This window comes from Pseudopipra pipra, chromosome W (genome assembly GCF_036250125.1).
Source record: "Pseudopipra pipra isolate bDixPip1 chromosome W, bDixPip1.hap1, whole genome shotgun sequence".
NCBI lineage: Eukaryota > Metazoa > Chordata > Aves > Passeriformes > Pipridae > Pseudopipra > Pseudopipra pipra.
Genome location: NC_087580.1, coordinates 9597488 through 9624783, shown reverse-complemented (window position 1 = coordinate 9624783; position 27296 = coordinate 9597488). Strand labels below are relative to the sequence as shown.

The 27296-nt window shown below is 60.0% G+C and overlaps 3 protein-coding genes across 6 annotated transcripts in view; 2 read left to right on the top strand and 1 right to left on the bottom strand.

The window, feature by feature from the left end:
- Positions 1–1410: 1410 nt before the first annotated feature.
- Positions 1411–12377, bottom strand: LOC135406005 (antigen peptide transporter 2-like). Of its 3 annotated transcripts, none has more exons than XM_064640515.1 (12): positions 12277–12377; positions 11250–11842; positions 10273–10381; positions 10065–10195; positions 9300–9505; positions 4837–5034; positions 4257–4385; positions 3989–4177; positions 3542–3771; positions 3026–3185; positions 2592–2719; positions 1411–2006 (listed from the first exon to the last, which is right to left on the bottom strand). In XM_064640515.1, the coding sequence occupies exons 2-12, from the start codon at positions 11770–11772 to the stop codon at positions 1727–1729; spliced, it is 2283 nt and encodes a 760-aa protein (XP_064496585.1). In that variant the 5' UTR covers positions 11773–11842; positions 12277–12377; the 3' UTR covers positions 1411–1726. The 3 variants fall into 3 exon arrangements, with proteins under 3 accessions (XP_064496585.1, XP_064496586.1, XP_064496588.1); XM_064640516.1 differs by having other exon boundaries at positions 12308–12371; XM_064640518.1 differs by having other exon boundaries at positions 1760–2006; positions 3598–3771.
- Positions 12378–12581: 204 nt separating this feature from the next.
- Positions 12582–21422, top strand: LOC135406008 (antigen peptide transporter 1-like). 2 transcript variants are annotated; one of them, XM_064640525.1, is made up of 10 exons: positions 12583–13037; positions 14092–14194; positions 14273–14618; positions 15261–15458; positions 16155–16283; positions 16910–17116; positions 18017–18190; positions 18896–19064; positions 19753–19889; positions 20615–21419. In XM_064640525.1, exons 1-10 carry the CDS (start codon positions 12941–12943, stop codon positions 20888–20890), a joined length of 1836 nt encoding a protein of 611 aa, XP_064496595.1. In that variant the 5' UTR covers positions 12583–12940; the 3' UTR covers positions 20891–21419. The 2 variants fall into 2 exon arrangements, with proteins under 2 accessions (XP_064496596.1, XP_064496595.1); XM_064640526.1 differs by lacking the exon at positions 18017–18190 and having other exon boundaries at positions 12582–13037; positions 20615–21422.
- A 2618-nt stretch (positions 21423–24040) lies between these two features.
- LOC135406001 (tenascin-X-like) overlaps positions 24041–27296 on the top strand; it is a 33676-nt gene continuing 30420 nt past the window's right edge. Inside the window, exons 1-3 of the mRNA XM_064640512.1 lie at positions 24041–25831; positions 26262–26486; positions 27125–27237. Of these exons, the coding sequence (XP_064496582.1) occupies positions 25492–25831; positions 26262–26486; positions 27125–27237 (678 nt within the window). The 5' untranslated portion in view covers positions 24041–25491. The remainder of the gene's footprint in view (positions 25832–26261; positions 26487–27124; positions 27238–27296) is intronic.

Genomic DNA, 27296 nt, shown 5'->3' with positions numbered 1-27296 from the left:
TAGGGGCAACTTCTATTGGCCTGGACTGTTCTCCTAGTTTAGCTACATCCTGAGTCACCATGGTGCCAGGTGTTTTACTCTCTTCCTTTTCCCCCTGGAGGTGCTGCACCAGACCAAGCAGATTTTGGTAGGCAGTGGCCAAAGCCCCGCATGCAACTACCACGGCATTTCTCCCTCACAGATCTCATTACTTTTGTGGGATCCTGGAGTTGTTCAAGGGTGAACTTCCATGGCATTGGAGCAGGACAATTTTCCAAGAACTTACCCATGTCCTCCCACAACCTGTGCCACTCAAAGTTTTCTGGGGTGGAACATGTTCTCGAAGGATCCTTCCCTAGCTTCGTAAATAAGATAGGCCATAATGACACAAGCTTGCAGACAAAGCACAAAGGTATCTCTGGCATCTAGAGAGAATTTAAACTTCCCCAAAGCTGTTGTAGCAGACCTGAATAGGAAATGGGTGAAGAATTGGGAAAAAAAGCTCCCCTGCATTTCTCCCCAAGGCTTGATGCCAATTATCACTAACCCCCAGAGGTAACAGGTTAGGCGAGGGCAGGAAGACAACCTTGAAAATACATTCCACATGAGACCTACAGCGTTGAATTCACAGTGTCATGAATCCAATGTAGGAAATCAACAATAGCCACAGCTGTCTTGGTTTGAGGACCCAGGTCAAAAAACCTGCCTATGAACCCATATGCTTCTGCATGAATAGGTATCAGAAAAACAAAAAATTGAATAGCATGATGCCTACGGGGTTCTATATCCAATACAGAAATGGATTACCCAAGAACTGTTATTCTTTTTCCAACTTTTCTCTCGATGCCTCACTTGGGCACCAAGATTTTGTTTTGGTTTAAAGACAAATGTCAGTCAAAGAAGGCAGGAACCTTCCTGGAATAGAAAGAAGACCCCCCCTCCCTCCAAAGTATTATAGCTTTAAAATTAAGAGGCTTTCAGGCAAAAATGTAGGGTTCTTTACTATATATATATAAATAAATATATACTAAACAAAGAACAACACTGTAAGAGAAGCTTTCAACCAGCTGAGTAGCACGTTCCCTTTCGGTGCAGTTGTAGCCACACCAAGCAGGAGTTTTGGATTCGGAATGAGAATGGTGCTGATAACACACCAATGGTTTGGGTTTTTTTCTAAGTCGTGTTTATCCCGAGTCAAGGACTCTTTTTTTTCTTGTCTCCTGCTCTGCCACTGATGAGATTCACAAAAGAAATTGAGAGGGAGCACAGCTGGGTCAGGGGACCCCAACTGAGCAAGGGGATATTCCACACCATGGAATATTATGCTCAGGATACAAACTGGGGGCAGCTATCTGGAAGGGGCCTATCTGGGTGTGGGCAAAGGGGTCTGGCATCAGTCTGCAGGTGGTGAGCAATTGCACTGTGTATCACTTTGTTTTCTCTTTCTATTACCATTATTATTATCATTTACCATTATTATTGCATTTTACTTTATTTACAATTATTAAACTGTATTAAACATACAAGTTTTACTTTGGTCCTTGTGTTCCCTGTGTCCCTGCCCACCACATGTCCCTCATGTCCCCACTGTTGTGGTTTTAAGCCCAGCTGGAAATTAAGCCCCTCGCTATACCCCCCCCCACTTCCCATCCCTGGTGGAATGGGGAGGAGAATCAAAAGGACACAGGGAGTGGGGATCCAGGGGATGGCGGGATGAGGGACCCACAGGACACAGGGACTAGGGACACTAGAAACAGGGATGGGACACAAACACCAGGAATGGGGACACCAATTTCCCTTTATTCCCTGCCTCCCTCTCCCGTGGCGTCGGGCTGCCCGGTCCCACCTCCGCCCTGGAGCAGGCGGCTGTAGGCCCCGTGGCGTTCCCGCAGCTCCGTCGGTGTTCCTGCCTCTGCCACGGCCCCACGCTCCAGCACCACGAGGCGATCGGCTGCTTCCAGCACCCGCGGCCGGTGGGAGACGACCAGCACGGTCCGGGCGAGCCCAGTGCGCACCCAGCGCTGCGCCTGGGGCCAGAGAACCCTGATCCCATCCCATCCAACCCTGCCCCACCCAATCCCATCCCATCCCACCCCAACCAACCCATCCCACCCCACCCCTTCACCACCCACATCTCCACTCCAACTTTCCTGTCCTCTCCCCACTGTCCCCGTCCACACTGTCCCATCCCACCCCATTCCCACCACCCCAGCCCCTCCATCCCATCCCATTCCATCTCTCTGTCCTCATTCCAACATTCCCAACTCCACCATTCCTACACCATCCCATCCAGCCCCATCACATCTCTTTATCTTCATCCATTCATCTCAACTTGCTACCATCCCACCCGCCCGGTTTTTATCCCATCCTCACTATTCCCATCCCACCATCTTGTCCCATTTCCCCAGCCTCTTCCCACCTTCCCACTCCCTACCTTGTTGACCTACCCCATCCCATCCAATTCCTTTGTCTTCATCTCATCATTCCCACCACCATCCCACTACCTCATATTCCCACCATCCCCTCCCCCCAGTCCCATCTCAGCCATCCCATCCCTCTATTGTCCATCTCACCTCAGTCCCACCCAATCCCCCTCATCCCACCCCACTCACCGCCCCCTCGTCTCCGTCATCCAGCGCCTCGTCGAGAATGAGGACAGTCGGACGCCGGAGCAGGGCCCGGGCCAGGGCCAGGCGACACCGCTCCCCCGCCGCCAACCGCCCCCCAAGCTCCCCCACCTCTGTGGGGGATCCCATGGGATCAGTGGGATCCAGCCCCTGGGGTCCCCCACATCCATCTTCCAATCACCCCCATGCTCAGCCACCTCTGCCAGAGTATCCCAAAAACAGCAGGATCCATTTCAGGGGTGCCCCCATGCTCCCAGCTCTCACCGGTGTCCCAGTCCCACTCCAACTCTGGGATGAAGCCCCTGGTTCCAGGATTCCCCTGGGAGCCCCCCCCGGTTCTCACCAGTGTCCCAGTCCCACTCCAACCCCGAGATGAAGTCCCTGGCCCCAGGATTCCTCCAGGACCCCCCAGCTCTCACCGGTGTCCCAGCCTTGTTCCAGCCCCTGGATGAACTCCATGGCTCCGGCAGCAGTGGCCGCCTCCCGCAGCTCCGACTCCTCACAGCGCTCCAGCCCCAGCACAACATTCTCACGGATCGTTCCGGAAAACAGGAGAGGATCCTGCTCCACCAGCACCACCTGCCCCGGCCCCGAGCCTGTGAGCCGTCTCAGCTCCTGGTGTCCCCATCCATGTTCCATGGCCCGATCCCAGTCTTGGTGTCCCCATCACTGTCCCCATGGTCTCCCTCCCTAATCCCACTGTCCCCAACCCCATCCTTGATGTTCCCATCCCATTTCCCACTGTCCCCATTCCTATGCCTGGTGTCCCCATCCTTTTTCCTACTGTCCTCATCCCTGTACCCAGTGTCCCCATCCCATTTGCCACTGTCCCCATCCCACCTCAGTGTCTCCATCCTGTCCCTGGTGTACCCATCCCTTTTCCCAATGTCCCCACCCCTGTCTCCCAGGTCCCAATTCCATTTCAGCCCCCATGCCTGTCCCATTGTCTCCATCCTGCTCCTGGTGTTCCCAGTCTCCCTGCTTTCTCCACCTGCCGGTGTAGGTACTGGTGTTCATATTCCTGCAGTGGGATCCCATCCAGCAGCACCTTCCCGCTCCCAGGATCCCGCAGCCGCTCCAGCAGTGCCACGGCTGTGCTCTTTCCGCTCCCATTGGGCCCTGCCAGTGCCGTCACCTCCCCGGAACGCACCTCGAAGGACACGTCCTGCAGGATGGAGACAGGTGATGCTGGAATTCCCATCCCTGGGAATCCACACCTACCCAGGATATGCCTTGAAGGACATATCCTGCAAGACGGAAAGGATGACACCATCCCATCCCTGGGAATGCACAACCTCCCCTGGATCTGCCTTGAAGGACACATCCTGCAGAATGACATTGGAATTCCCATGCCTGGGAATCCCCACTCCCCTCAGACCCACCTTCAGCACAGGGCGCTCTGGATGCCCGGGATATGTGAAGCAGACCCTCTGGAAGGTGATGTCACCCCGGAGCTTGGAAGGCTCCAGTGTCCCCCCAGTGTCCCTCGTGGGTTCCTGATCCAGGTATTCCCAGATTTTCTGCCCAGCAGCCATGTTGGTCATGAATTCATTGAAGCCGATGAGCAGCACCTGGGGAAGGGGAGGGGGTGGCACCAGGATGGATGGAAACGGGGATGGATGGATGGACACATGGATTCCATGGGATCACCTGGACATGGCTGCCAACCGTGTCCCGGTACAGCAGGAAGGTGACAAGGACCCCAGGAGTGATGGATCCATCACGGAGCTGCTGGTGGCTCCGGAAGAGCACCAGGACCCGGATGGCCAGTCGGAGGACCTGTAGGTGGGAACAGGGATACTGGTGTCCCCATTCCTGCTCCTGGTGTCCCCATCCTGTCCCTAGTGTCCTCATCCCAGTCCCAGTGCCCCCAACCTCGTCCTGGTGTCCCCATTCCCAGTGTCTCCATAACTGGTCTTGGTATCCCTGTCCCAGTCTCCCTACTTCCTTTCCTGGTGTCCCCATTCCTGATCCTGGTGTTCGCATCCCTTGTCCTGGAGACCCCATCCTGCAGGTGTTGACATTCCCATTCCTGGTGTCCCCATCCCTGATCCCAGTGTCCCTATTCTGGTCTTCCCACTCCCATTCCTGCTGTCCCCATCCCAGCTCCTGGTGTCCCCTTTCCTGGGTGTCCCCATCCTGCTCCCAGTGCCCCCATCCCAGTGTCCTCATCCCTGATCCCATTGTCCCCATTCCTGGTGTTGCTATTCCCATTCCCAGCCCCCCTGACCCTATGGATGAGGGTGAATCCTGCCAACTCCAACTCCATCTGCTCCTTCAGCCTCAGCTCCTTGTCCAGGTTCTGGCTGTGCCGCTCCTCCTCCTCCTCCTCTGCTGAGAAGATCTGGATCGTCTCGATGGCGGCGATGGATTCCTGCACCTCTGAGGCCGTCCGGGCAGATGCTTCCAGCATGGATCGCTGCAGCGCCTGCGGAGGCACGGGGGGTGCCCAGCTTTCCCAGACTACTCTCCTGGCCCACCATCCACATCCCGTCCCCAGAATTCCCATCACACCCATCGCAAACTCACAATTGCATTCCCACCATCTCGCACCCGTGGTCTCCCTCCTATCCCCACCATTCCCATGCCATCATGCCATCCTTCCCACTTCCTATCCTGCTATCTCATCCTATCTCTCAGTCCCCATCCCACAATCCCCACTCTCACTCTCCCATCCCATCCCCCCCATTCATATTCCCAACATCCCATTCCTCTGGTCACCTTCCCCACTCCCATCTCTCTGGTCTCCATCCAACCATCCCATCCTGTTCCATCCTGTCCCATCCCATCCCGTCCCATCCCAATCCCATCTTGTTCCCATCATTCCTATCCCAACTGTGCCATCCCGTCTCTTCTACACCATCCCGATCCCACCATCCAGTCCTCCCCAGTACGCATTCCACCATCCCATCCCCCCATTGCATCCATTCCTATCCCATTTCTTTTCTCATCCCACTGTCCTGTCCCCACTGTCCCATCCTGTCTCCATCCCACCTGATCCCATCCCATCATCCCATCACCCTGGTCCTCATCCCAGCATTCCCGTACCCACCATCCCCATCCCATCCCACCATTCTGTTCCATCTTCATAGCCTCATCCCACCACTCCCAAATCCACCAATTCTGTGCAGTCTCTTCCCCGTTATCCCCCTCCTATCCCCACTGGCCCATCCCCTGATATACACCCCATCCCATCATCTCATTCTATTTCACCCCATCCCTCTGTCCCCATCCCAGCATTCACACCATCCCATCCCATCCTAACTCATCCCCTGTCACATGACCCTGCTCTCCATCCCATCTTCACTAACCCATCACATCCCATTCCATCCCATCTCCATCACTCCATCCTGCCCCATCCCCAGCATTGCCATCATATCATCCCATCCTGTACATCCGGTTTCCATCCCATCCTGTGGAGAAGCAAGATTCAGGATGGGAACAGTTCCAGGCATGGAGAAAAGCATACAGCAATTGGCAGGACTTTCATATGGACTTTACTGTTATTATGTGGTTTCACTGTATTCATGCTACACAGTGCACAACTGCACATGCCCAGGCTTCCTCCTCCCCCTTTTGCCTGTGCCCTGTTCTGATTTGCTCCCCCATTTGTCTGTCTGATAGCCCACCCGAGGTTCTGCCCCCTTCCTCTGGCGGGACGGTTAAGAATCGGGTGCACACCTGAATAAACAAGTCTGCTTGCACCTATCCTCATGTCCTGTCCCCTCTTCCCTTCGGACTGCGACAGATGGCACCCACCGTCGGGCAGAAAAGGTTTTTACCTTAAGAAAACCTCTCCCACACCACAAAGGGCTCAGACAGCGCTGAGAGAAGCGTTTTCGTCTCGCTGGTCCTTCCCGGTAGAACCCCAGATTACGGCAAGATAGCCACCGCACCAAGAAAGGTGAGCTCCGGGAAAAACCTCTAATCCCATCTCCCACCCTCACAAAATCAACTTTAAAACCAACTACAGACTAACAGAGGCCTAAGTAACTCCAAAAATATGGGCCTCTCGCTATCTACCCCTCAAAAGTTTGTATACCGCAAGCTTAAAGACTTTATTTTGGAAAATGGACACCCTTTAGACAAAAAATCCTCAAAATCCCTTGCTAAATGGCTTGAAAACAGAGGGGAAGCAATCTCTGACAGCATGTCTGTAAAAGACTGGGAGAAAATTGGATACAATATCTGGAGAGCGAAAGAGAGGGGAGACAAAATTGCTACTGAGGCCTTAATTGCCTGGAGATTGATTCTGATGATGCTGCAGCATCAGTTGATGAGTTCCAATGAAAACCTCCAAGAATCTGAGCAAAAATCCAAGCCCCCATCCCCAAAAATGGACGAGCCTCGAGGGTCCTGGAGCGGCGGGGGGGCGGGGGAGAGCGCGGACGGCGGGAGGGAGAAACAAAGCACGGAATACCGGCATCATGGCGTGGGTGAGCTAAGCGGCCTCGTGGGCGAAACCCAGGAGAGCAGGGAGCGAGCGCGGGAGCGCGCAGTGTGGAGAAACGGCGTGCAAAGATTTCGCGCGTCTCCCGCCGGCACCGCCTCCCAGCCCGTCCATGGAAGCTCGGCCGGCACCACCCCCCAGCCCGCCTTCGCGCCCGCCCCCCTACGCCCCCGGCATGACCACAGACCCTCCCACCAGAACATCCTCTCCCTCCAGCGCTGCCTCTACCCCCACGTCATCACCCTCCCGGGGTAGATGGAAACTAAGGAGCAGGGCCAGAGCCTCTTCCGACGATAACACCCGGGAAGATGGCCACGCCCATGAAGCCTTTGTTACCGAGGCTCCCGGCAGTTGCAGGATAGCAAATGCCTCTCTTCCATGCAACGATATTTGGAAAGCTTTCCAGAGAGAAGCCGCACAGGCTAACGATGCCGAGTTTTTAAAAGCTTTTCCAATTTACCTAGAGGAAGGTCGTGCCCCTGAGTGGCGTCCGGTGTCTTATACTATGTTAAAGGACATCAAAAAAGCGATTGTAGAGTACGGTTTAGGCTCACTCTATACTGTTGGACTTTTTGAATCGTTTTTTCTCGCCTGCCGGTTAATACCTTATGATATCAAAGTGGTAATTGATGGACTGTTATCGACTGTGCAGGCATCCATTTTTGAAGCGGAATGGAAACGTCTTATAGTTAAATATGTCAATGAAAAGATGGAGAGGCGTGGTATTCCTGTAAAAAATGCTATTGATATGCTGTATGGAGAGGGTAACTATGCCAGCCGACAAGACCAGGCTCTTGTGGATTTAAAATACTTAGATATTACAAAAGATCTGGCAATGGAGGCCTTTAAAAAGGTTGCTGATGCATATGTCCAAACACCCTCCTTCACCCTAATTCATCAGGGCTCAACAGAACCTTTTGTGGACTTTATAACCCGGCTAAAGGAAGCTATAGCACGGCAAGTCCAGCAAAAGGAAAGCCAAGACATTCTGTTTAATAAACTTGTGATTGAAAAGGCTAACGAGGATTGCCAACAAGTCTTAAAAATGCTAAAGGATCCTACACTCCTGGAGATGATAGAGGCTTGTAAGAATGTGGGGTCTAATTCTCATAAAGCAAGACTAATAGCTGAAGCTTTAGCTGGACCACAAACCTGTTTTCACTGTGGGGAGACAGGACATATTAAAAAGAACTGCCCACAATTAACTACAAAGACTGAGCTTCCCAAGACGCCATGCAAATGATGTGGGAAAGGCAGACACTGGACAAAAGATTGCAGGTCTCTTACTAACATCTATGGAGAACTGCTGCCTCCTAAAAAGTCACCAGACTTGAGAAGAAAAGTGACTTTTAATTCAATGCCAGATCTTAAACAGTGCACCTGTGAGCTGTCAAGAAACAAGGCAGCACCCCCTCAACCGCGTTCCATCCTGCGTAGCCCATCCCTTCAGCAAATGCCAAGAAACCACAGCAATCCCTGCAGTTCCCTTATCACGTGATCCCAATCCTAAATTCTCCCTTCTAACATGTTCTGCTTACTTTCCAGGATCTCGTAGTCCACAGAAGACCACTATCAATCACTAAGCTTTAGACACCATGGAGCAGTAGCATCTCGGGCTGGAAACAATTTTTAGGGGGGGAGTCACTCAGCAAATGCAACTGTCCACCTGTTTTGAAATTTTGCTTTCTCTGTTTTGTTACTAACTATTTCCTGTGTCACAGCATGCTGCAAAAAGGACTATCGCAACAGGCATTTTTCAAACTAATAAGAAAGGGTGAGATGTGGAGAAGCAAGATTCAGGATGGGAACAGTTCCAGGCATGGAGAAAAGCATACAGCAATTGGCAGGACTTTCATATGGACTTTACTGTTATTATGTGGTTTCACTGTATTCATGCTACACAGTGCACAACTGCACATGCCCAGGCTTCCTCCTCCCCCTTTTGCCTGTGCCCTGTTCTGATTTGCTCCCCCATTTGTCTGTCTGATAGCCCACCCGATGTACTGCCCCCTTCCCCTGGCGGGACGGTTAAGAATCGGGCGCACGCCTGAATAAACAAGTCTGCTTGCACCTATCCTCATGTCCTGTCCCCTCTTCCCTTCAGACCGCAACACCATCCCATCCCACCATTCCCATCCCCACCATCCCATTCCCCTGCTCTCCATCCCACCCCCACCATTCCCACTCCATTATCCCACCTCTGTGCCCCCTTTCCACCTCTCCTCCCCTCCCATATTCCCAACCTGTTTCCGGGCGCTGTGGATGCGGCGGGTGGTGATTCCGAGGGGCAGCTCCAGCAGTGCCAGCAGTGCCAGCCCCGGTGCCAGCCACACCATGGCCATCCCCACCACCAGTGCCATTCCCAGGCTGCGGAGCAGCAGGTTGGTTCCCCTCGGCACCGCCATGGACACCAGCGGCACCTCCGTGGAAAACCGCGCTGAGAGCTCGGCTGCGGGGCAGGAAAGGAGATTGGGATCATGGGGGGAGGACATGGGATGGGAATGGCAGGGCAGGATCGGACAGTTGGGATGGGATGGCAGGAATGGAGATGGTGGGATGGGATGACAGGATGAAGGTCAGGATATGGAATGGGATAGCAAAATGGGATAATGGGGGGGACAAGATGGGATGGGGACTGGGAGGACAGAATGATGAGAAAGGGGATGGTGGCAACGGGAATGGTGGGAATGGACTGATAGGGATGGGACAGTGGGGATGGGATGATGGGATGGGAATGAGAATGAGCACAGGGCAGTGGGATAGGATAGTGGGATTCAGAGAGGATAGTACAATGAGACTGGGAAAATGGGATAGGATAGAAAGGGATGGAATAGTAAGAATGGGAATGAGGGGAATGGGATGGTGGGATGGGATAATAGATGGGTGGGGTAGAATGGGATGGGAACTAGGATAACAGGATGATGGGAAAAGGATATAATGGTGGGATGGGGACTGGAGTCCCCTGGTGGGATGGTGGGATGGGACAGGTCTGGGCCATGTCCCATTACCTGCCGGCATTCCCTGGAAGAAATCCAGGTCCTGGTGCACCAGGTGGGAGAAGAGCTGGAGGCGCAGGCTCTGCCGGAGACGCGCTGCCGCCAGCAGGAAGAGCCACCCACGGCACCCAGAGAACAGGACACTGGGGGGACACAGTGACATTGGGGACGTTGGGGACATGGGGACACGGGCATGGACACTGGGAATGCCATGACCCACCTGGCTGCTTCGGCGGCCACCACCATCCCAACAGCTCCAGCGGTGAGTCCGTCTCTGTTCCTGATGGCGTCCAGCACCTTCCCGGTGACGTACGGCCCCGCCGTCTCCCCTGGGCGTCACCAGGACCGTGTCACCGCGGCACTACCGCTGGCATGGGGGGACCCGATTGTGGGGGCAGGACTCGATTGAGGGGACAAGACGTGATTTGGTGGCGGCGGGAGACAATTTCAAGGGGTCAGGACTCAATTTTGTGGTGTCAGCGCCCAGTGTAGGGATTTGAGACCAAATTTGGGGGTTTGACACCTAATTTTGGGGGTTCAGCACCCAATTTGAGGGGTCAGGACCCAATTTCTTGGGGGTCAACACCCATTTTTGGGCATCAGACCCTAAGTTTGAGGGTCAACACCCAACTTTGTGGGGGTTAACACCCAAGTTTGATTGGTCAGGACCCAATTTTTGGGTAGTCAGCACCCAATTATAGGGGTGTCACCACCCAATTTTTGGGTAGTCAGCACCCAATTATAGGGGTGTCACCACCCAATTTTTGGGTGGTCAAATCCCAGTGTAGGGGCTCAGCACCCAATTTTGGGATGGTCAGCACCCAGTCATAGGGCTCAGCAGCCAATTTAGGGCAATGAAGAGCCAAGTTTGGAGGTCCAGGATCCAATTTTGGAGGGCCAGCTCCCAATTTTGGGGTGGTGAGCACCCAATTTGGGGGATCAGCTCCCAATTTCGGGGGGGTCGGCTCCCAGTTTGGAGGTTCAACACCCAAGTTCGGAGTGGTCACCACTCAATTTAGGGAGTCAGCTCCAAATCTGGGCGTTCAACATCAAATTTAGGGGCTCCACACCCAACTTTGGGGTGGTCCCTGCCCAGTCTGGGGGGAGTCAGCCCCCAGTTCGGGGCTGCAAGGCTCAATGAATGGGGGGTCAGTGGCCGTCCCCACGTGCCCTCACCCTCCCTGCACCGTCACCCACCAGTGGCTGCCAGCATGAGGCAAAGGAAGGCGGCTCCAAGGACTTTCCACTCAGACCAGGCCAGCGCCAGGACCCTCCGGAAGGCAGCAGGAGCCTTGGGGACACAGCCGAGGGTCTTGGGGACACCGGGAGAGGCCTCAGGGACGCTGCCGGGCATCAGAGGTGTGGCCCAGGCCAGCAGGGCCAGTGCAGTGGCCGCGTGGGTGACCCCGAGCCAGGCAGGCGCCGCGGCCGCCAAGAGCCCCGGCCTGGCCCCGGGCGGCCCCAGGAGGCTCCGGAGGGTTCCGAAGACCGCGGGGGTGGCGGCGGCGGCGACTGCGGCCGCGGTGGCTCCGGGGGGCCGGTGCGGGGTCAGGAGCCGGGGGGCTGTGGCCAGGAAGGGCAGGCGCAGGGCGGCCTCGAGCCACATGCCCGCCACCCCCATGGGCGCCAGGGCCGGCACCAGCGGCCCCAGTAACACCAGTGCCAGCGCGTCAGCCACCAGCAGCACCCCGGGGAGCAGCGTGGCGGGCGGCAGTGCCATGGTGGAACCGGCACGGACCAGTCCTCCCAGTACGGCTTCCAGTGCAGCTCCTGTGCTGGGCTTCGGCAGCCTGTGAACTCACCAGTTAACACCAGTTAGGATCTGGGGGCTCACCAGTCCACACCAGTGCTCCCAGCTCAGACTGGGGTGCTCCCAGTACAGACTGGGGTGCTCCCCAGTCCATGCTAGTGCTCCCAGTACAGACTGGGGTGCTCCCCAGTCCATGCTAGTGCTCCCAGTACAGACTGGGGTGCTCCCCAGTCCACACCAGCTCTCCCAGTACAGACTGGGGTGCTCCCCAGCCCACACCAGTGCTTCCAGTCCAGTTCCCTGAGCTCCCCAGTCCATACCAGCGCTCCCAGTACAGACCGGGGCACTCCCCAGTCCATACCAGTGCTCTCAGTACAGACTTGGGCACTCCCCAGTCCACACCAGTGCTCCCAATACGGCCCCCTCAGCTCCCCAGTCCACACCAGTGCTCCCAGTATGGCCCCCTCAGCTCACCAGTGCTCCCAGTACAGACCCCTCAGCTCACCAATCCACACCAGTGCTTCCAGTTCAGCCCCGCAGAACTCTCCGCTAAAATTTCTCCCGAGACCACGCCCTCTCCCGCCCCGGCCCCGCCCCGTTCCGCCCCGGCCCCGCCCAGAGCCCGCCCTCTTTTTGCCCCCTCCCCGTCCTCTTCACAACCTGCTCCGGCTCCCTCTGCCCGGTAACCGATGACGTAACGGGACCATTAACCAGTCAGCGCCGCCATCGCGGCTGTGGGCGGGGCCAAGCTGGGGTTCCCGGGGATTCCCAGGGCGGAGTCTCCGCTGACCCCGCCCCCGCCCCGCGCGCCTTCGGCTTTCCGGGAAACGGCGGCGGCTGCCGGGAAAGGACCGGGGGGACTGGGGGGACTGGGAAGGGCTGAGAAGGGCTGGGGCGGACTGGGACACCGGGATACACCGGGACACGTCGGGATACGCCGGAACCACGACTGGGACCCACCGGGAGCAGAACCGGGACCCACCGGAAGACACAGGCACCAGAACCGGGAGCCACTGGGAGCCACCGGGAGCAGAACCAGGACCCACTAGGACCCACCGCGACTCACCGGGACCCACTGAAAGCAGAACCAGGACCCACTGGGACCAGACCGGGACCTCTCCGCGCCCCCCGCCCCCCGATGTTGTCCCCCGCCATCCGCCGGCTCCTGGCCCTGCTGCGCCCCGAGTGCGGGCAGTGGGCGCTGGTGGGGGTGCTGATGGTGGCCTCGGCCCTCGGTAGGGGGGGACCCCTATTCGGGGGGGCAGGACCCGATTTGGGGGTCAGGACACCACTGGGGGGGAAAAGACCCGATTTGGGGGGACAGGGCCCGATTGGGGGAGGGAAGGAGCCGACTGGGGGGGGGGCAGGACCTGATCTGGGGGAGCAGGACCCAGTTTGAGGGGTCAGAACCCAATTCGGGGGTCGAGACTCAATTTGGTGGAGCAGGACCCAATATGTGGGGGGGCAGGACCCCTCTGGGGGGTGATTTGAGGGGTTAGGACCCAATTTTGGGGAGGCAGGACCCAATTTTGGGAGACCAGAAACCAATTTGGGCAGTTGGAACACATTTTTGGCTGGTCAGGACCCATTTTGGAGACAATTTTGGCAGGTCGGGACCAAATTTTCAAGGGTCAAGACTCAGTTTGGGGGGGTGACATCCAACTTTAAAGAGTCAGACCCAATTTAGTGGTTCAACACCCACTTTTCAGGGGTCCACAGCCCATTTTGCAGTGCAGGTCCACTAGGGAGTCACCACTCGACTTAGGGGCATCAGGACCCAATTTCAGGGCTCAACACCCAATTTTCAGGGATACACACCCAATTTTAGGTGTGCAGTACCCAATTTGGGGGCCATTACCCAACGTGAGGGATCAGCACGTAATTTTGGGGGGTCAGGACCCAATTTTGGGTTCAGTTGTGTGGGGTCGGGTGCAAATCTGGTGGGCCAATCAACCAATTTTAGGGGCCAGGACCCAGTATGGAGGGGATCAGCACTCAATTTCGGAGCTCAACACCCAATTTTGTAGGGCCCCACACCCAAGTTTAGGGAGTCAGGACCCAATTTGGAGGGTCAGCACCCAATTTTCAGGGGTCAACACTCAACTTTGGGTTCTCTGGACCCAATTTTCAAAGTTCAACCCCCAAGTTTGGGGTCTTAGCCCGCAATGGAGGGGGTCAGGACCCAATTTCAGAGCTCAACCCCCAATTTTGAGAGTGGTCAGTACCCACTTCTTGGGGCTCAGCCCCCAAGTCAGGGGCTCCCCACCCACTGTCAGAGTGTCCCCACAGGTGAGGTGGCAGGCCCATACTTCACGGGCCACATCACTGACCAGGTGACACAGGAGGACACGTCAGCGGCCATGTGGCCCTTGGTGGTGCTGGGGCTCGGCAGGTGGGTGACTGCAGGGCCGGGGGGACACCCCGAGGTGGCGATGCCCCTCGGTACCCCCTGACCCCGCTGTCCCTGCAGTGCCCTCACCGAGCTGGTCTGTGACGGCACGGCGGCCGTGGCGCTGACGCGGGCACGGGCGCGGCTCCAGTGCGGCGCGGTGGCCGCGGTGCTGCGAGGGGACGTGCCCGGCCCGGGGGGCAGCCTGGGAGACACGCCGGGTGCGGTGGCCGCACGGGTGACGGGGGACGCGGAGGCGGCGCACGCGGCGCTGGCCGACGCGGTGGTCCCGGCGCTGTGGGCGCTGGCCCGGGCCGGGGCCCTGCTCGCCGTGATGGCCTCACTGGCCCCGCTGCTGGCCCTGGTCACACTCCTGGTGCTGCCCCTCCTCCTGCTGCTGCCACGTGCCATCGCAGGCATCCAGCAGGTACCGAGAGGGACACAGGGACTGCGAGTACCTTGTCAGCTCCCTTGGCCCCTTGTCACGTCTGTGTCCCCAGTGTCACCTCCCTGCACCCCCTGTCCTCTCCCTGGGCCCCTCGTCACCTCTCCAGAATCCTCATCACTTCCTTGGACCTCTTGTTACCTCCCTTTGTAATCTGTACCTTTGTCCCTGCACCCCGGTCACTCTTCTGGGCCCCTTGTCACCTCCCTGGGCCCCCTGTCCCCTCTCTGCACCCCTGGTCACCTCCCTGTACCCCATGGCACCTCCCAAGGCCCCTCATCATCTCCCTGGGTTCTGTCCAAGTCCCTCCTGTCCCCTCCTGGTGCCTGTTGTCACCTCCCAATGCCCACTGTCACCTCTTTCTGTCCCCTGTGCCCTCCCTGTCTCCCCATCTGCATGGTGACCTCGAGGTGACCTCCCTGTCTCCAGGGTGACCCCCTGTTCCCTCTGTGTCCCCCCATGATCCCATGCAGTGACCCTGCAGTGACTCCAGTGTAACCCCCGTGTGCTTTCTGTAACCCCCCGTGACTCTGTGGTGGCTCCTCTGTCCCCTCCCTGTCCCCACCCTGTCCACCCTCTGTGCCCTCCAACCCTGTGGTGACCCCCTGTCCCGTGTGTCCCCAGGACCTGGCGCGGCGGGCGCGGGCGGCGCTGGCTGATGCCACCGCGGTGGCCGTGGAGTCACTGGGGGCCCTGAGGACCGTCCGGGCCTTCGGACATGAGGCCGGAGTGACCGCACGTGTCCAGCAGCGCCTCAGCCACGGCCACCAGCTGGAGTGTGGGGAGGCCCTGGCCTACGGGGCTGGGCGCTGGGCCAGCGGGGTACGGGGACACTGGGGGGACACAGGGATGGGGGGCACAGGGGAATGAGGAACAGTGGTATGGAAATGGAGGACATGGTGGCAGGGGGATGGGGACATGGGGATGGGGGATGCAGGAATGGGGGAAATAGGGGCGAAGACAGGGTGGCAGGGGGCCCAGGGACATGGGGCATGGGGGCATGGGGATGGGGATGTTGGGTGTATTGGCAAAGGGCCAGAGGACATGCGGACATGGTGATCCACGGATAGGGGACATGCAGATGGGTGGCACAGGGCTGGGGGACATGGGGACAGGGTGGCATTGTAAGAGGGGACATGGGGACGTGGCAGCAGGGAGCTAGGGGACATTGGATGCAGTGGCATGGAGATGGGGACATGGGGACAGGGAACACAGGGAAAGGTGGCACAGGGCTGGTGGACATGGTGGCAGGGGGCTGAGGGACATGGGGACAGGGTGACCGGGGGACAGGGGACGTGGGATTGAAGTGGCAGGGGGCTGGGGGACATGAGGACATGGGGTTATGGGGATAGAGGGTATGGAGACAGGGGACATGGGGACACAGGGATGGGTGGCACAGGGATGGGAGATGTGGTGACAGGGGGCTGGGGACACAGGAACGTGGTGGCATGGGACTGGGGGACACAGTGACATGGGGCTGGGGTGACCCCATGTGACCCTGTGTCCCCATGTCCCCAGTTCCCGACGCTGGTCATGAAGCTGGGGCTACTCCTTGGGGGGGGACACTTGGTGACTGCAGGGACCATCACCCCTGGGGAGCTGGTCACCATCCTCATGTGCCACCTGAACTTCACCCGGGCTGTGGATGTGAGGAGCATGTCCCCACTGTGTCCCCAGCCTATTCTCAATGTGTCCCCAACCTGTCCCTCCTGTGTCCCCAACCTATCCCCAATGTTTTCCCCGCTTGTCTCCAGTGTATCCCCATTATGTCCCCAACCTATCCCCAATGTGTCCCCGGTATGTCCCCAGCGTGTCCCTGTCCTGTCCCCAGCCCCATTCCCCATGTCACTGTGTTCTCCCATGTCCCCCCACCATGTCCCCGTGTCCCCACACCTTCCCAGCTGTCCCCCCATGTCCCCATGTTCTCCTAGTCATGTCCCCATCCCTGTCCGCTCTGTCCCCACCCCAACCCTACTGTGTCCCCTCCGTGTCCTCAGATCCTCCCCATGTCCCCTCACTGTGTCTCAGTGTGCACCTGCCATGTCCTTACCAGGTCCCCCTCTCCCCTTCCATGTCCCTGTGTCCCCATCCATGTACCCATGCCTGTCCCAGCCATGTCCCCCCCAAGTCCCCAACGTCCCCCCTGCCATGTCCCCTCCATTTCCCCAATCCCTGCCATGTCCCCATGCCTTCCTGGTTGTGTCCCTCCCTATCCCCATGCTCATGTCCCCATGCCCATGTCCACAAATCCCCCAGTGTCCCTGTGTCCCCAGGCCCTGCTGTTGTACCTCCCAGTCCTGGCTAAGGCTGTCGGCTCCTCCGAGACACTCCTGGAGCTGCTGGACAAGGCCAAGTGGGTGGCACCTGTGGGGACACTGTCACCTGCCACCCCCCGGGGCCATGAGGCCTCCAAGACTCCAGGCCTGTGTCTCAAGGACGTCTACGTGACCTACCCCGGGCGGTCCGAGCCCGTCCTCAAGGTGACAGGGGGGCATGGAGGACATGGGGGGTCAGGAGGGGACACAGAGATATTGAGGAAATGGGGAAATGGGGTCCATGGGACATAGAGGGGAGGTGAGGGAGATGGGGGACATGGGGGGACAGGGGAAGATACAGGGGGACACAGATGGGACATAGGGACATGGGGGCTATGCGGGGATGTGGGGGGACATGGAGGAGATTGGAAGTTGTGGGGGGACATGGGGACATGGTGAGGATATGGGGGCACCCGGTGGGGATATGGTTCACATGGAAGTGCTGGTACAATCCCCTTTCCCGGTTCTATCCCCATTCCAAGTGTGATCCCCTCTCCTGATGCAATCCCTATTCCCAGTGTGATTGCATTCCCATTGCAATCCCCATTCCCATTGCCATCCCTCTTCCTGCTATGATCCAATTCCTGGTGCAATCGTCAATCCCCTCTCCCATTTTTCCCGGTGTGATCCCATTCCCAGTGCGATCCCCAGTGCCCTCTCCCATTGTTCCCATTGCTCCCCGTGTGATCCCATTCCAGAGCGATCCCCAATCCCCTCTCCCGCTGCTCCTGTGGTTCTCATTCCCAGTGCGATCCCCAATCCCCTCTCCTGTTGTTCCCGCTGTTCCCGTTGCTCCTGATGTGATCCCATTCCCGGTGCGATCCCCAATCCCGTCTCCCGCTGTTCCCATTCCCGCTGTTCCCATTCCTGGTGCGATCCCCAATCCCGTCTCCCGCTGTTCCCGTTCCCGCTGTTCCCATTCCTGGTGCGATCCCCAATCCCGTCTCCCGCTGTTCCCGTTCCCGCTGTTCCCATTCCCGGTGCGATCCCCAATCCCGTCTCCCGCTGTTCCCGTTCCCGCTGTTCCCATTCCCGGTGCGATCCCATCCCCTCTCCTGCCGCCAGGGGGTGTCTCTGTCTCTGGCTCCAGGGGAGCTCCTGGCCGTGCTGGCGCCCCCTGGCGGCGGGAAGAGCTCCCTGGCGGCGGCGGCGCTGGGACTGCGCCCCCTGGCGGGCGGGACGGTGCTGCTGGACGGGACCCCCCTGAGCCCCCGCGCGGACCCCGCCCTGCGGCGACAGGTGACACCCCCGGGTCACCCCGGCTCACTATGGCCACCTGCACAGCCCCACTGCCACCCCTGAGTCACCCCGGGTCCCCACTGCCAGCCCTTGTCACCAAACACCCTCTGACCCACCCTGTGTAGGTCCTGCCTTGCAGTGACAAGGTGACACCCCAGGCCACCCCTGAGTCACCCCAGATCCGCAGTGCTATGCCCGGGTCACCCCTGGGTCCCCAGCAGGTTCCCGCTGCCACCCCTGCGTCACCTACATGTCCCCTGGGTCATCAGTGGGTCACCAACGGGTCCCCGTGGCCACCCCCAGGTCTCCAATGGGTTCCCAACAAGTCCCCACTGCCACCCCAGGCTCACCAGTGACTCCCCAGTGCCACCCCTGTGTCACCAGTGGTCCACCATGGTCACCACCATGTCACTCTGCACCCCTCATGGGTCCCCACTGCCACCCCTGGGTTGCCTGGTGTCCTCTGCTGCCACCCTTGGGTCACCACTGTGTCCCCAACAGATCCCCATGGCTACCCGCATGTCACCAGCCAGCCCCACCATGGCCTTCCCAGCGCCCCATGTCCCCAGGTGTTCCCTCCTTGTTCTTGCCACTGTGTCCCCCATGTACCAATGTTCTCCATGTCCCCATGTCCCCCCGTATGCCATCATGTCCCCCCATATACCTCCATGTCCTTCTGTCCCCCTATGTCCCCTGCCCCTGCAGGTGGCTGGTGTCCTGCAGTCTCCGTCCCTCCTGTCCCGCTCCCTCAGTGCCAACATCACGCTGGGTTGGGGACACGGGGAGGGGATGCAGGTGACACAGGTGACAGCGGCAGCACAGCGGGTGGGGGTGCACACCTGGGCCACACGGCTGCCACATGGCTACGACACAGGTAAGACAGCATGTCCCCCTGGCGTCCCTGCCATGTCCCTGTAGTGTTCCCAGTGTGTCCCCATAATGTTCTCTCACCATCTCCAAGGTGTCCTGTAATGTCCCCACAGCCTCCCCACCATGTCCCACTCTGTCCCCTCCCTGTTCCCTTATTGTCCCCATGGTGTCCCCTCACCATCCCCAGAGTGTCCCTGTAGTGTCCCCATAGTATCCCCACAGTGTCCCCATGGTGTTCCCTCTCTGCCTCCTCGCTGTCCCCTCACTGTCCCCCCTGTCTTCCCAGAACTGGGAATGCAGGGGGTGCAGCTCCCCAACACGTCCCCGGTATCTCCCCATGGTGTCCTTATGGTGTTGCTGTGCTGTCCCCATAGTTTCTTCTCTGTCCCTAGAAGTGAGGAGGGGGGGGTGATCCCCGCAATGTGTCCCCAGCATCTCCCCAGCATGTCCCCATAGTGTCCCTAATGTATCCCTGTGGTGTCCCCACTGTGTCCTCATAACGTCCCCTCGTCATACCCATAGTGTCCACTTACCATCCCCACGGTGTCCCCACAGTGCCCCCATGGTGTCCCCTCCCTGTCCCCTTACTGTCCCCAGAGGTGGGTGTACAGTGGGTGCGGCTCCCCAGTGTGTCCCCAGTGTGTCCCCAGTGTGTCTCTGTGGTGTCCCCACGGTGTCCCCTCTGTCCCCAGAGGTGGGCCCACGGGGGATGCAGCTCTCGGGGGGGCAGGCGCAGGGGGTGGCGCTGGCCCGGGCCCTGCTCAGGACCCCCCGGCTGCTGGTGCTGGACGAACCCACGCGGGCACTCGACCCCGTGACCCGGCGCCAGGTGGGTCACAGCACTGGACCCGGTCCTCGCATCCCCTGGCCCCATGGCCCCATCCCCTGGGTCCCTGGGTCCCCATGTCCCTTGGGTCCCCATCCCCCCCGTCCCTGGGTCCCCGTGTCCTCCAGGTCCCCAGTCCCCGTGTCCCCTTGGTCACTGCCCCTCACGTCCCCTGGGGTCTCCCGGGTCACCACATCCCCTGGGACCCTGCCCCCACGTCCCCTGGATCCTCATGTCGCCAAGTCCCTCATGTCCCCTGGGTCCCAAATCCCGGCGTCCTATAGGTCCCCATGTCCCTTGGATGCCATGTCCCCTCATCCCCCGGGTCCCCACATCCCCTACATCTCCTCGGTCCCTGTGTCCCTACATCCCCTGTGTCCCCACTCCCTGTGTTTCCATAACCTCTGGGTCCCCACGTCCCTGGGTCCCTCGTCCCCATGTCCCCTGGGTCCCCATGTACCCCCTTTTCCCTTCCATGTCCCCAGGTCTCCTGTGTCCCAATGTCCCCACATTCCCTGGGTCTCTGCACCCTGTGACTCCCGTGTCCCCATGACTCCAATCCCTGTGTCCTCACTCTCTAGATCCCCACTTGTGTCCCCCCTGTCCCCCCACCCAGGGGTCCCCTGACACTACCATGTCTCCCCCCACCCCAGGGTCCCCCCAGTGCCCCTGGGCTCCCCCCGTGTCCCCCATGTCCCCCATCCCCTGACCCCTCCGTGTCCCCACAGGTGGAGCAAGAGCTGCTGGGTCCTGGTGGCCTCGGGGCCGGGGAGGGGCCAGCGGTGCTGCTGGTGACAGGGCAGGTGGCTCTGGCCCGGCGGGCACCCAGGGTGGCCCTGCTGGAGGGGGGGTGGCTGCGGGAGCTGGGCAGCCCTGGGGAGCTGAGGACACCCCCCTGGGAGACAGTAGGGGACAGCGGGGACACCTGGGAATGGGGAGGGGACACTGAGGACACTGGGGATGGGGAGGGGGACACTGGGGACAGTAGGGGTGGGGGACACTGAGGTGAAACAAGGACACGGATTAGGGATGGGGACACCAGGACCTGGGCTGAGGACACGGGGGGTGGTGACACTGGGGATGGGGACATCAGGGACAAGGATGGGGACATGGGGGACAGGGAGGGAGATACTGCATATAGGTTTGGGACACTGAGGTGGCATAGGGACAGTGGGATTAGGGATGGGGACACAGGGGACAGACATGGGGCCACCAGGGACAGGGATGGTGACATTGAGGTTGGATGGGGACACTGGGGACACCAGGGGCTGGCTGGGGACACAAGAGATGGGTTGGGGACACTGGGGACAGGGATGGGGACACTGGTGACACAGACATGGGGACCCCGGGGTGGGGCAGGGGACCGCGGGGCCAGGCCTGTGACAGTGACCAAGTGTGAAATCAGTCAATAAGTCACCAAATCAATAAATCGATGGATCAATCAATAAACGCGGCTGGAGGGGGGCGGAGCCGGGACCCCGTTCCTCCCCCCACAATGGGGCCCCTCCCCCTCCCTCCCCCATCGCCAGCTGGGCCCCCCCGCCCTTCCCCCCCCATGAGCTCATCGTGTTGATGGAGAAAATTCCTTGGCGGGGGCGGGGGGTCACGGGGTGGGGTGGAGGGGGGGACATGGGGAGGACACGGTGGGGGGACACAGGGGGGGTTACGGGGGGGAAAGAGGAGACACGGGAGGGACGCACGGAGAGGAAAACGGGGCGGACACGGGTGGAAACGGGAGGGACACGGGGGGGAGGGAAGGTGGGAGACACAGGGGGACACGGGAAGGACGTGGGAGGGGATGCGGGGGAGGACACGGGGGGGCCGCGAGGGGCTCCCCCAGCGCTGCCCTGCCCCCTCCTCCCCCCGGCTTTCGGGGGGGCCCAGGGGCCCCCCCTGCACCCTCCCTGCTGTTGTTGTTGTTGCTGGGGCGGTGAGTCACGGCCACACCCGGACTGGGGGCACTGGGAGCACTGGGAGGGGCCGTGCCGGGGCACTGGGAGCCCTGGGGGAGCCTGTGCTGTGTTACTGGGAGCACTGGGATGGGCCATACTGGTGTTACTGGGAGGACTGACATGGGCTGTGCCATGTTACTGGTGTCACTGGGAGCACTGGGATGACTGGGAGCACTGGAAGCCATAGGGCAGGTGGCACTGGGGTTATTGGGAGCACTTGGCCAGGCTGTACAGGGGTTAGTGCTGTTTCTGGGAGCATTGGGACAGACTATACTGGGGTTACTGGGAGCACTGGGATGGGCTGTCCCATGTCACTGGTGTTACTGGGGGCCATGGCTCAGGCTGTGCCGCATTATTGGTGTTACTGGGAGCACTGGGACAGACTATATTGGGGTCACTGGGAGCACTGGGGTGGGCTGTGCTACGTTACCCGAGTTACTGGGAGCACTGAGACAAACTTTACTGGCTTTACTGGGAGGACTAGGCCTGGCTATACTGGGATTGCTGGTGTTTCTGAGAGCACTGGGACAGACTATACTGCGGTTGCTGAGAGCACTGAGATGGCTGTCCAGTGTTACTGGTGTCACTGAGGTTACTGGTGTCAGTGGGATGGGCCATAATGGTGTTACTGGGAGGGCTGGGATGGGCTGTGCCACATTGCTACTGTCACTGGGAGCACTGGGACAGACTATACTGGGTTGACTGGGAGCATTGGGAGCTGTGGGGCAGGTGGCACTGGGGTTACTGGTGGTACTGGGAGCACTGGGACAGTCTATACTGGGTTGACTGGGAGCATTGGGAGCTGTGGGGCAGGTGGCACTGGGGTTACTGGTGTTACTGGGAGCACTGGGACAGCCCATACTGGGCTTACTCATGTTTCTGGGACCACTGGGACAGACTATACTGGGGTTACTGGGAGCACGGGGATGGGCTGTGCCACATCACTGGTGCATTGGAATGGGCCATACTGGTGTTACTGGGGGACATGTGCCGAGTTACTGGGAGCACTGGGAGCACTGGGGGCTGTGAGGCAGGTGTCACTGGCGTTACTGCTGCTGTTGGGAGCACTGGGATTGACTGGGCTTTGTTACTGGTGTTATTGGGAGAACTGGGATGGGCTGTCCTGCAATACTGGGAGCACTGGGTTAGGCTGTACTGTGTTATTGGTGTCACTGGTATTACTGGGAGCACTGGGACTGACTATACGGGGGTTCCTGGGAGCTGTGGGTCAGCCTGAGACACGTTACTGGGGTTACTGGGAGCACTGGGAGGACAAGCCCCCTCAGCAACTGTTTGGTTTCCATGGAGACGTCCCAAACACGGGCGGGGGCGGCTCCCCCGGGAGGGGCGGGGCAGGTGTGGCCCCGGCCCCGCCCCCCCCGCGACCCCGCCCGCCCCAGAGCGAGAACCCAGCGGGATCAGCCGGAGGTACTGGGGGCACTGGGAGAGACGGGGGAACTGGGAGAGACTGGGGGGATCTGGAAGGGACTGCAAGGGACTTGGAGGGACGAGAGGCAACTGGGGGAACTCGGGGAGACTGGGGGGATCAGGGGCAGTGTGGGGTACTGGAGGCACTGGGGAGGGAGTGGCAGCAACTAGGGGGGGACTGGGAGGGACAGGGAGAGACTGGGGGAACTGGGAGCGACTGGGGGGCACTGGGGGAACTGGCAGGGACTGGGGAGAACTGGGAGGAATGGGGAGAAACTGGAGGTACTGGGGAAACTGAGGGGGCATAGGGGGTCGCTGGCAGCTACTGGGAGTGACTGGGGGCACTGGGAAACACTGGGAGGGACTAGGGGAACTGGGGGGCACTGGGGGGACCTGAGGAGGAATGGGGATCTGGGGGGCACTGGGGGGAGATTGGGAGGACTGGGAGAACTGGGAGGGACTAGGGGGCACTGAAGGGCACTGGGGAAGACTGGGGTGGCATGGAGGGGACTGGGGGAACTGGGGGGGACTGGGGGACTGGGGTCTCTGGGAGCTTTTGGGGGGCTCTGAAGGACAGTGGGAGTTACTGGAGGGGATTGGGGCGCACTGGGGAGGACTGGGGGGCTGGTGGACACAGCGGGGGATTGTGGAGGACTGCAGGGACTGGGGGCACTGGGGGGGAATGGGGAGCACTGGTGGAGACTGGGGGGCACTGGTGGACACAGCGGGGGGACTGGGGGCACTGGTGGACACAGTGGGGGATTGTGGAGGACTGGGGGGATTGTGAGGGGACTGGGGGTAGTGGGAGTGAATGGGGTAACTGGTCTTGCTGGGGCAACTGGTATTACTGGAAGCAGTTACTGATCTTACTGGGATGTATAACTGGTGTTACTGGGAGAGGCTACTGGTGTTACTGATGTTACTGGGATGTGTTACTGGGATTGCTACTGATGCTCAGAAGCACAGGTGTTACTGGGATGTATTACTGGTCTTACTGGAGGTGTTACTGGAGTTACTGGGAGGTGTTACTGTTATTACTGGAATGTGTAACAGATTGCTGTGGTTACTGGGGTGTGTTACTGGGATTACTGGGATTGCTAGTTACTTGAGCTACTGCTGTTACTGGTGTCACTGGTGTGACTGGGATGACTGCTGGCAATGGCTGGAGGTGCTGTTGTGACAGGGGGTTACTGGTGTTACTGGTGTCACTGGTGTGACTGGGTTTTCTGGGGGGTTACTGGGTGTTACTAGGAGGTCACTAAGGGGTCACTGGGGTTTCCTTGGTGTTATTGGGGGTCACTGGGGGGGTTACTGGCAGTAACTGGGGTTACTGGGAGGCACTGTGGGTTGAAGTGTCCGTGTGTTTCTGTGTCCCTGTGGGTGTCCCTCGATGTCCCTAGGTGGATGTCCCCCCACAGGTGTCCCTGTGTCCCCCATGTCCCAATAGCTGTCCCTGTGTCCCCCTCGGTGTCCCTAGGGGTGTCCTCCCCACGATGTCCGTGTCCCCTTGTGATGGTCCCCCAGGTGTCCCTGTGTCTCCTGGGTGTCCCCTTCTGGTGTCCAAGTGTCCCTGTGAATGTCCCCGGGGGGGTCCCTGTGTCCCTTGGGTGGCCCCACAGCTGTCCCTGTGTCCCTTACTGATGTCTAGGTGTCCCCAGAAGTGTCCCCTGCATCCCCTCGCCATGTCCCTGTGTGCCCTGGGTGTTTCCCGTGTCACCCCACAATGTCCATGGCCCCCCCACTGTGGGTGTCCCCGGGTGTCCTCCAAGTGTCCCCGTGTCTGCCTGTGTCCCCTGGGTGCCCCTATGGCTGTCCCATGGATGTCCCTGTCCCCACTATGTGTCCCCCTATGTCCCCCCAGTGCCCCCACACTTGTCCCCATTCCCCTGTGGTGTCCCAGTGGGTGTTCCCCAGGTGTCCTCCAGTGTCCCCATGCCCCATGTCCCCCTGTCATGTCCCCCCATGGGTGTCCCCTGGGTATCCCTGTGGTGTTCCTTTGTCCCCTGTGAGTCCTCCCCAGGTGTCCCCTTATGTCCCTAGGTTTCACTCCGGTGTCCTCATATCCTCTTGTTTCCCCAGTGTCCCCACCACCCGTATCCCCTGTGTCCCTCTGGGTGTCCCTCTAGTGTCCCCATGTCCCCCCGTGAGTGTCCCTGTGTCCCCACGAATGCCCCTGTCCCCCCCGGGTGTACCCCCATGTCCCCACTTCTCCCCGAGTGTCCCCAATGTCCCCAGTGTGTCCCCATCTCCCCCCGTGGGTGCCCCCCGGTTCTCCCAGTTGTCCCCCCCAGTGTTTCCCACCCCCTGTCCCCCTATGTCCCCCCAGGACGATGCCGGTGACCCTGGAGCTGCGGCTGCTGCTTCTGACGCTGGCACTACGGGGGGGGGTGGGCACCCCCCCTGTGTCCCCTCAGATGTCCCCCCCGGTGGCCCCTCCCGAGGTCCCCCCCGAGTCATGTGCGGCGGCGCTGGCGGCTGTGCTGGCGCGGCTGCGGGAGCTCGAGGGACACGTGCGGGCACTGAGGGGACACTGTGGGGACACGGGGGGGCCCCAGGCCGGGACAGGTAACAGGGTACATGGGGGGCCATCGAGAGTCATTTTGGACATTGGGGATCACTGGGAGGTCACTGAAGGATCATTGGAGGGACATGGGGGAACACTGGGGTCATTGAGGGGTCTCGGGGGGTCACTGGGGAGTCCAGGGGGGGTCATTTGGGGGTCAGAGGGGGTCATTGGGGAAGTCGGGGGAGGGTCACAGGGGGTCTTTGAGGGGTCACAGGGGATTCATTGGGAGGTCCGAGGGAGGTCTTTAGAGGGTCACAGGGATCATTGAGGGAGTCACAGGGGTTCACAGGGGTGTCACGGGAGGTCACTGGGGGACTCACTGGGGGGTCCTGGGAATCATGAGGCTTCATTGGGGGAATCACGAAGGGTCACTGGGGGGTCGCTGGGGAGTCGCGGGGTCATGACCTCGTGTCCCCCCGTGTTCCCCAGGCCGGTCGGTTCAGCTCTGTGCCCCCCCCGCCGGGGGAGGCTGCGCCTGCCCCGCCCCCACGGCCGAGGCCCCGCCCCCCGCCCCGCCCCCGCCGTGCCCGCGGGGCTGCAGCGACCAGGGCCGGTGCGAGCGGGGCCGGTGCCGCTGCTTCCCGGGCTTCAGCGGCCCCGACTGCGGCACCCCCGCCTGTGCCCCCGGCTGGGGGGGCGTCCACTGCGACATCGGTGCGTCTCCAGAGCCTGTACAGTGCTTCCAGAGCCTCCCCCGTGCTCCCAGAGCCTCCCCCGTGCTCCCAGAGCCCCCCAGTGCTCCCAAAGCCACCCTCCCAGTGCTCTCAGAACCCCCCCACTGCTCCCAGAGCCCCTCCCAGTGCTCCCAGTGCTCCCAGAGCCCCCCCCCCAGTGCTCCCAGTGGCCCCTCAGTGCTCCCAGAGCTGCCCCCCAGTGCTCCCAGAGCCCCCCAGTGCTCCCCAGTGACCTGACTGCAACATCCCCGGCTGTTCGCCCGGCCTGGGGGGGTGGTCCACTGCAACATCAGTGGGTCCCAATGCCCCTCCAGAGCTCCCCAGTGCCCCTCAATATCATCCCAGTGCCCCCATCCCAGTATCTGCAGTGCTCCCTCACTTCTTTTCCCATCCATGGGGGGTTCTTGTGCCACCTCAGTGTGTCCCCAAGGGTGCCCCCGTGCCCCTCCCAGGACCCTCCAGTGCCCCATCCCTGGTGTCCCCATCCCGTGGTGTCCCTTTGGTGTCCCCATGGTATCCCCAAGGTGTCCCAGGGTGTCCCCAGGGCACCCCCATCCCATAGATGTCCCTGTGATGTCCCCCTGGTGTCCTCATGGTGTCCCCATGCTGTCCCTGCAGAGGTGCCCGCAGTGACACCACGGTTGGCCACCCGCACCTCGACATCCCTGCGTGTCACCTGGCCCCGGCCCTCCCCCCCTCCCGACGGCTACCGGGTGACACTTGTTCCCCTGGTGAGTGGGGACACAGGGAGGACACGGCAGGGGACATGAGGTGGACATGGGGGCCAGGG